At 41.4% G+C, this 9,850-nt stretch overlaps 1 protein-coding gene across 1 annotated transcript; it reads right to left on the bottom strand.

Annotated features, from left to right (window-relative positions):
* Window positions 1-9,159: 9,159 nt before the first annotated feature.
* LOC123519720 lies at window positions 9,160-9,564 on the bottom strand. Its single transcript, XM_045281225.1, has one exon. It carries the CDS (start codon window positions 9,562-9,564, stop codon window positions 9,160-9,162), a length of 405 nt encoding a protein of 134 aa, XP_045137160.1.
* Window positions 9,565-9,850: the final 286 nt, after the last annotated feature.

Below are 9,850 nucleotides of genomic sequence, written 5' to 3' on the forward strand. Positions count from 1 at the left end.
CCACCTCTATATACCAAGGACCAACACCCAGGCTGGAGGCCGAGATCTGTCTGTACGAGGCACCGCCCTGTGGAACCAACTGCCTCAACATATCACACACAACACTTCTATACACTCTTTCAAATCTAAGCTAAAGGAATTTCTTCTAACTAATGAATTATGATAGAGATAAAACCCATGTATGTAAGAATCCCTCATCAAATCTACCTGTATATGTATGTTTATGTAATTTAATATTAGAGCCTATTTTACAAAGGTTTACCTATATGTAATTGTATGATACAGAATAACCACATATCTTGTGAATAAACTTTTCAAGTTAATTTAATTGATTTTAATTCAACTCTCTCTCTCTCTCTCTCTCTCTCTCTCTCTCTCTCCACAGTCCCAAAACTATCATGAATGTCTGTATCAAAATGACACCTTATATATATATATATATATATATATATATATATATATATATATATATATATATATATATATATATATATATATATATATATATATATATATATATATATATATATATATATATATATATATATATATATATATATATATATATATATATATATATATATATATATATATATATATATATATATATACCAATGAAAGTATAATCCTTAAACACCTTTTCCTCTTCAAATCTATATAGAACATTAGAATGCTGCACAAAGATTCATTCCGAATATACTTTTTATTTATTCATTTATTTATTTAAATTCTTTTTTATTGAAGGAGGAAACCTACCAAGGGCAAAAAAACATTAAAGGAAAAGGTCCACAGAAACCGCAGGTTCTCTAAAAGATTTTGAAGGAATTAGTCAAAAGATAGGGAGAAATGTCTTGAAACCTCCCTCTTAAAAAAAATGTCATGTCGTAGGAAGATGGAAATCCAGAAGCAGGCAGAGAGTTCCAGAGTTTACCAGTGAAAAGTATGAATGATTGAGAATACTGATTAACTCTTGTATTAGAAGGGTGGACACTGGACAGAATAGGAATGAGAGGAAGATGCCTTGTACAGCGATGCCGCAGGAGAACAGGAGCTATGCCGTTAGCATGATCAGTAGAGCAGTCACCATGAAAATAGCCATAAAGATAAAAAAAAAAAGAAATGCAACATTCCGGCGGTGAGAATGAGGCTGAAGAAAGTCAGTCAGAGAAGGAGAGTTGATGAGACGAAAAGCTTTTGATTCGACCCTATCTAATAAAACTGTGTGAGTGGAATTCCCCCAAACATGCAAATAGTACCCCATATAAGTACTAAGTTGGTGGGGGTGAAAAAAGAGATGGAAAAATATATGTCAAAATGAAGTGCTCTAACCTGAAACACATTATAACAAGTGATTAATCCTTCGTACCTTCCTAGACAAATTCGCTGCACTCAGAGATAACGCTTAGATCTGGAGGATTAAGTTTAAACCATTCATTTACAGCATTATAGTTGTAGTTCTAAAAAGTGTTCCAATAGCTTGGAATGAGCATTATTTATTTATTCCCACGTATGGACAAAATTCTACATACGTGGTTCACATACGTGAATGTATGAAAGTAGCATTACTCACAATGCATCTCAGAAAAAGTTCATAAGTCATCTATTGAAAAGAGTAGACAATATTGTGATGAGATATTAGGCTGCATCACCAAAAAACGGTATGCATTGAGCATATGGATATGTTAGCGTGTCCTTTGTTTTTCCCATACTCCCTTTCTGTCTGACGTCACGTCCTTCCCCTCAGTCCTCGCTCGCCGCCGCCTCAGGCGACACGCTATGCCTCCTGCATCTCGTTTCGCTCGGTTTACACTTGTTGTGTATTGTGCTACCGTAAATACACTTTCATAATGGACTCAGGTGTCTTCATGCTACCCCTGTTTTACGACAACTACCACATAATTGGTAGCAGTGGTGAAGGCTGGTGATATGCGAGTGACTCAGTGACGCCATGGTGTAGAGGAGACGACAAGATGGCCGCTCCTGCCTTGTCTCGCCCGTTGTTGTGCCTAGTGGCTGTTGTCTCTGCCTGCTGTTTTACGTAGGCTTCTCAACGTTTGGATCTTCCTACAGCTACGGGAATGTCAGCTGTTTGTTGCTGTATTGTGCCTTGCTGTCTGCAGTCTCTTGCAGCTCTCCCTGCTGTATTTGGCCTGCCACTGCCTGCTGTCTCACGTGGGCTTCTCGACGCTTGGATCTTCCTACCTACAGCTTCGTTCGCAAGTTTCTGCCTGCAGCTTCCTCCCTGCTGACTGCCTGATAGACTGCTGTGCTCTTAAGTAGTCATGTGAAGCCACGTGCATCTTCTGGTGCGTTCAAGCCGACACACGCACTCCTTCGCTCTCTCGTGAGGTGTGCTTCAAGTCGCCCCCTGTCAGCCCCTCCGCCACCCCTCCAGCTTCTGCCGTCTTTTTTATAAGTATAACATATACTTTTGTGCTTGCTGTGAGATTTTTAGGCGATTATAGTGTGTTTTCCCACCAAGGTCCGTCCTGGCGCCATCTTATGCTTCTCAGCTACTCCACACCTCATCTGACGCTCCCTTCTACACCCTTTTACACACACAGATACGTTGGGTTAGTTCCTTCAGGGTAAGTCAGTGAGTTTATCTTATGGTGTTTTGCATTTTAATCTGCTTTTTCTCGTCTTGGCGCCATTAATTCTAGCGTCTTCCTGTGTCTCAATGTTTGAATGTTTCAGCTTCTCCCATTGGCTGTGGGACGCTGCTGTAGTCTTTCCACTCTATGAAGTCCGTTCTGGGCAGGGCACATTCTGGAATTCCCATGAGTGCGACGTTGCCAGTTCGACTCCTAATTATCAGATTAAGTACCGACCCACCACCCATCTGTTTCTCTCTCTCTCTCTCTCTCTCTCTCTCTCTCTCTCTCTCTCTCTCTCTCTCTCTCATTATTATATATATATATATATATATATATATATATATATATATATATATATATATATATATATATATATATATATACATTTGGCGGGAAACCCGCCAACCTGTAACTCTGGCCTGGCCTGACTTGACCCAGCGCCCAGCGCAGAGATGAAAGGGGACACCACCACCACCAACGTGGCAACATGGGAAAAAAACGCTGCCACATGCCATAGATTTTATGCAAATCGTCGTTATCATCGTAAACATAGACACTCATTGTACTATGTAACTTCCTTTACTATACACGCAATACATAAAATATCACTTTCAAAAACCACATGGATGATAAATAAGAGAGAGACACATGTATACGAAAGTTGATTTGGTAGCATGGCTAGTTGTAAACGACCATACCCTGAACGGACTTCATAGAGTGGAAAGACTTTACCTGGTATCTTGTGCTCTGATTGGCTCCTCCTGTCTGGCCGCCATCTTGATATTTTCCCGGGCTCTTCGGTGATTCGTTACAGCACCTTGCCCTTGTCTCAGAGTGGCTGTCACAGCCGTGGATGCTTTAAATGTTTGTAGCCTAGTACCATATGTTTTTCCTGTGTGTAGGCCTGCTTTTTTATTATATTAGCCTTGCAGCCTCATAAGCTCAATTATTTGATGCATTTTCTTTAATTTGCTAGTGCTACAATGTTATTTACAAGTGCAACAGTGTTTTTTGTGCATTGTTATTTTATTACTGTCTCCTTGAGTGAACTTGAAATTTTTCTGTTTCTTTGTTTCTTGCTTTCTTCTATTGCTTTCTGCTTATACTTCATTGTTTTCTCTCTGCATTTTCTATCTGCCCATGCTGTTGGCTGGTTATTTTATTTTCAGTATTATTTTTCTTACACTACCTACGATTATTTTCCTGTGTATTATTTTTCCCTGTTGATATTTTTTTCATGTTTATGTGTGATTTTCGTTATATTTTTGTATGTTCATGCCTGGATTTTCATCGCAGACTGAGACTACTACTGCATCTGATTATGAAATGTCTGCCTGATGTGTTTTCATTGCTGCTGATACTCCAGCCAGTGTATGGTGTATGGTAATATATGTCATTGTGTTCCATTGAATACTTATTGAGTGTTTTTCAGTATAACCACTCTAGTGAATTATTTTTGAGTATCTCATGCTTGATTTGCATCTTGTCCCAAGTGTTATATTTATTTTTATAATTGTACCATCTCTTAATTTTTTTTATTCAGTATTGAAATCACTGCATGAAGTTTTCTCAGCAGTACTTCCATGTACTTTTGATACCAATTGCAATGCCTGGTGTATTATGAAAAACTAATATTTTTGCCCGTCTTAGCTTGACTGTGCTGTGCTCTGTACTCCACTTGGTGCTACGAGATGTACTGCCCAAGTGTGTGTTTATGAGTGAGCCCTGGACGTAGTTACTTCCATTTTGCTTCAGAGTGTAACTATAACACCTTACTTTATTGCTGTTTTTACTTATTTTATTTTTTATGTTGCTACGCTGTGGTAAGCTTTATTCTTGCACCATGTCTTCTCATGATAATAACACTACTACTACCACAGTTGCTACTGTCACTCACTACTATGACTACTACTCTTACTACAACTGCTACTACTACTTCTACCCTTACTACAACTCCTACTACTACTGCTAATGCCCCTCCTGTTCCTTCTACATTGTTTCAAAGCCCTGTGCTTGCTCCAACTTTTAAACTCTTACACCATGATCCTTCAATCCAGAAGTTTGGTGGTGATGACATCTCTCAGTATTCTCCTTTACAATTCTTGCAACAATGTGAAGACAGTATTCGCAACTCTAACATCACTTCAGGTGTTGATAAAATTTCTTTTGTGCGTTCTCAGTTACAGCCAGGATCTATTGCTGCTGATTTAATGTCGGCTTCTGCTTTCAATCCTAAAACCTTGAATTATGATTATAACGCTTATAGAGCAAATTTCTTACAAGCATTTGGTATGCCCCAACAGCCAGATTCATTCCAGGGGGTCTTTGACGAAGCAGATACAATGACTAACAATTTAGGTGTCCTCAATTGCTTAAGAGCTCTTCCTCGCTCTGCTGAATTAGCTTCTGCTGCTGTTGATTCACTTAAAGCTTCAAATTGGATTACTAATACAATGTCTGAGCAGCGATTTCATGATATCATTGAATTTCTCTATTACATTAACTTTTTGACCTAGTGAGCGCAGAATTGCGTCTACACTTACATATACTCAGACAGATAATCTACTTGATTTCTCATCTAAAATTGCTTCTAGATTAAAAGAACATCCAGCTCACGTGCACGTTGTAGCTTCCACTACTACTTCACCTTTAAATTCTGCTAACCAGACTTCACAACCTAGTGCACCAGCTTCTGATAAGCAACATGCTGTGTATGCCTGTACAAACAGGAACATACCACTGTCACAAACAGGGACATACCATTAAACGTTGTTTTTTGCGACAGCGTCATGAAAGAAATGCAGCGCGTTCTCCCTCAGCTCAGCGTCTTTCTCGCTATGAGTCTCTTCAAGACTTCCATCATGTCACATGCTCTGTGCCCTGTCGCCCGAGATCGTCTTCTCGGCAGGGATGTCCTGCGTCGCGTCTAATTCTTGAACGACCACCTAAGTCTTGCCTTATTCATGGTCCAGGTAATCATTCTTCTGAAGAATGCTTTAAAATTCAATGCCTTCAGCATCAGCAACATGTTACTGTGTCTTCACCACAGTCAAATTTTTAACAGCGCCAGCATTCTCCTCCTATAATATAGACATTCTCTCAGACATGCCAGTCCCGTCGATTCCTACAGTTATTGCTGCAACGGCGCGACGTCTTCATTTGCAAATGTACACTTATGGCTCCTTTCACAGTTTGCATTGATACAGGAGCTGACTGTAGCTTACTGACAGAACGTGCTTACCAGCACCTTAATAAATTGTATAATGTTCCTCTATCAAAAGAGAACCAGATTTTCATGCAGCTCACGGCTCTCCTCTCAATATTATTGGTTCAGTAATTTTGCCTGTGTCCTTTCATAATCATGATTATACCTTTGATGTAAAATTTTTTGTAGTAACAAATTTTGTGTTGAACTGTGATGCTCTCTTTGGCTATGATGAGTTAGTTAAACATTATATTACAATATTTCCCCGTTATCATGCTGTCAGCCATAATGGATTCACGTATTATGCTTCAGACTCGCCTGTTTCTGTTCTTACAGTTGCCTCACCACGCGTACATTTTGAACAGTCATGTCTACCTGCTTTTGACGAAGCACTGTTACCGCAGCGTACTCAGAATCCTTCGTCCCCGCAGTCAAACTTAGCACCTTCGTCCCCGGAGTCGAAACGTTCTGTCTCCTCGGATTGTTGTGCGGCTGTCATTGTTGGTGACCAGTTTATAGGTCCTACTTCGGCAACTAAAGTTCCAGTACGTGTTCTTCGTGCCCCAGTTGGCGCATGCGTGATCTCACATCCTGATAGTGCCAGGATTCAGCGTTTAGCTTTAGAAGGTACACTCTCTACCATGCGATGTGGTCACCTTACTGATGCTTTAGTCACTAATCTCACAGGTTCGTCCATTACGCTTAAAGATGGCGTGCACCTTGGTTCCTTTAGTGTGATAGATGAAGCTTCTTTTCAGGATTCTCCACCTTTGATAGGAGCTGTAGATTCACAGTCTGCTAGTTCCTGCTCTTCAGCTGAACTGATCACTCAGTTGGAGGCACATGTCTAAGTTGCAGATTTTCCTGCAGAAGCACAGCGTCTCTATGACATTCTTGTAGCTCACAGACAAGCTATTACTTTACCAGGTGAACCTTTAGGTGTTACTGACCGTGTACAGCATCATATTGACCTTTAGCCTAACACATGCCCTATCCATGTTCCATCTTATCGCTTGCCTCATTCTCAGCGTCAAGCAGCTCAAGAATTAGTGCAAGGCATGCTTGATGAAGGTATTATTCAAGAATCGTGCTCTCCATGGAACTCACCTCTCTTCTTTGTGCCAAAGAAAGATGGTTCTTACCGTGCAGTCATTGAATTTAGAAAAGTTAACCAAGTCACAATTCCTGACCATTATCCCTTACCAGTACTTAGTGACATTTTACAGTCCATCGGTAAGGACAATACAGTATTCACAACACTTGACTTGAAAAGTGGATTTTGGCAAATTCCTTTGTCTCCAAGTAGCAGACCCATTACTGCATTTTCTACGCCAAAAGGTCATTTTGAGTGGCTTCGTTGCCCCGTGGGTCTTCGTAACTCTCCACTAACCTGCCAACGACTAGTAAATTCACTCTTCCAAGGTCTTATTGGCGATGGTTTGTTTGTCTATCTTGATGATTTAATTTTAGTCTCTAAAGATTTAGACAGTCACTTTCACAAATTTGCTCTAGTATTACAGAAATTCATAGAAGCTGGTCTTAAGCTTAACATCACAAAATGTCAATTCTTGCTTTCTCGCATTGCATTTCTTGGCCATGTGGTGGATCGCCATGGTATTCACACTACGAATGCTAAAGTCAAAGCTGTTCAAGACTTTCCTACCCCAACCACGACTAACAATGTCCGATCTTATCTTGGGATTAGCAGGATATTATCGTGCGTTCATTAAGAATTTTGCCACTATTGTGTCTCCACTAACGCGTCTTCTGAAGAAAAATGTACCCTTTCATTGGGATGCAATTCATGACTACAGCTTCACTGTTCTTAAATCAGCTCTTACACAAGCTCCAGTATTATCATTTCCTGACTACTCCTTGCCTTTTGTGATCTGTTCAGATGCATCGTCTCAAGGTATTGGTTCTGTCCTGATGCAACAAGTTCCGGGTAGTCGTCCCCAAGTCATTCATTGCCTTCGCGAGTCGTGTACTTAACCCCTTCAATACGGTGACGCCTATGTAGGCGTCATGAAGCCCCAGTAGCATATATGGTGACGCCTACGTAGACATCATATTTCTTTTCTGAGCTTTCTTCTGTTCAGGTGTCCTGTATAGTGTGTTGGATACCAACTACACATGCCGTATGCTGTCCTTGAAATCCTAGTGCTCCTCCCACCATCCTTGTCTCCACCAATCACTAAAGATAAGCTACATGTATCCGCCTTGTGTCTAAAATTACCCAATGGCATAGACTGTTCCCATATCTCTCTCTCTCTCTCTCTCTCTCTCTCTCTCTCTCTCTCTCTCTCTCTCTCTCTCTCTCTCTCTCTCTCTCTCTCTCTCTCTCTCTCTCCCTCCCTCCCTTGTTTCCCTCTCCTCCCTCCCTCTTCCTCGAAAGATAAGCTACATGCGTCACGCTTGTGTCTAAAATATTATCTCTCTCTCTCTCTCTCTCTCTCTCTCTCTCTCTCTCTCTCTCTCTCTCTCTCTCTCTCTCTCTCTCTCTCTCTCTCTCCAAAGAGAGAAGCGTCCACTTTCCTCTTCGAAGGCGATATAGTGACTAAAAATAGCAGCATAATACACAAAGACGACAAGTATGACAAGCTTGCACGAGTTTCCCGCATTCGGGCGCGCGGCACTACCACCCGTATATCATACAGGCGGGCTTTTTTAACATCCGGCGCGAAGGGGTTAATGCTTGTGAATCACGTTATTCAGTAACAAATCTAGAAGCTCTCGCATTAGTTTGGTCTCTTAAACATTTCCGTGACATCATTTATGGTTATCCAATTACTGTGTATACTGACCATGTTACCGTCACACAACTTTTCAAAGGCAAAAATTTATCTGGTTGGATGGTTCCTCACCATTGAAGAATTTAATCCTGACATCAAATACCTGCCGGGTCGTGCTAATTTAGTATCGGATGCGTTGTCCTGCAATGTTGCGGTTACTTTGTTGGTATAGAAAGCGTACCAACTATTGGAGCTAAGGCTAATTGAGGAAACTGAATTAAAAGCATTCAGTGGAGGGTTACTTTTATTACAAAAATATTTGGGTACACATATAAATAATATTTACAATAGGGATTTTAATAAGTTTGTATGCGATTGTGTATGTATGAATGTATGTATGAATGAGTGAATGTGTGTGAATGTGTAGTGTTTTGTGTTGTATATTATACAAATATAAATAAAATGAATAATACAATAATAAGAGAGTAAGACAAATATATTATAAAAAAAAGTAAATAATAAATTAGTATGCCATGAAATGTGAGACAGGAGATGTATGGTGATAACAGAAAATGCAATGATTGTAGGGCAGACTTAAGTAAACGGCCGCTACAATACTCCCCCCCTAGTTTCGAGGGAGGAGAAACGAGATTTTCCTGGTGCGGCTGGATGAGTCAGGACCGTCCAGGGACGTTGTGGCGACCACCTGAGGTTGAGCAGGGTCAAGCAGGTAGGCCGGTTTGACCCGGTCCATGGATACAGCGTCCTGAGTGCCGTTCCGGTCGATGGTCACAGTCTTGCGTGTCCGCCGCAAGACACGATAGGGCCCTTGGTATGGTTGTGAGAGGGGGTGCTGAACAGCATCGACGCGGACGAAGACGTGTGTACAGGTGTCCAGGTCCTGGCTCACAAAAATCTTCTTAGGAGAGGAGCGAGGCTGGACTGGCTGTAGGTTGCGCATGGCACTGTGGAGGCGGGTGGCGAAATCTCGGGCACTGCACAGGTCTGGCTCTTGTGAGGGCACCAGCATCTCGCCGGAAGCCTGAGGTTGGCGCCATACACCAACTCGGACGAGGAATGCTGGAGGTCTTCCTTGAGAGAGGACCTGATGCCGAGGAGGACAAGAGGAAGAGCCAGGGACCAGTGTTCGCGCTGTGAGGCGGCCATCAGGGAGGACTTGAGCTGGCGATGGAATCTCTCAACCATCCCATTTGACTGGGGATGGTAGCTCGAAGTCCTGTAGCGCCGTATGCCGAGAAATACCATGATCCTATTCCAGACATTAGCCTCGAACTGGCCACCACGGTCTGAGGTGA

Source organism: Portunus trituberculatus, chromosome 46 (genome assembly GCF_017591435.1).
Source record: "Portunus trituberculatus isolate SZX2019 chromosome 46, ASM1759143v1, whole genome shotgun sequence".
NCBI lineage: Eukaryota > Metazoa > Arthropoda > Malacostraca > Decapoda > Portunidae > Portunus > Portunus trituberculatus.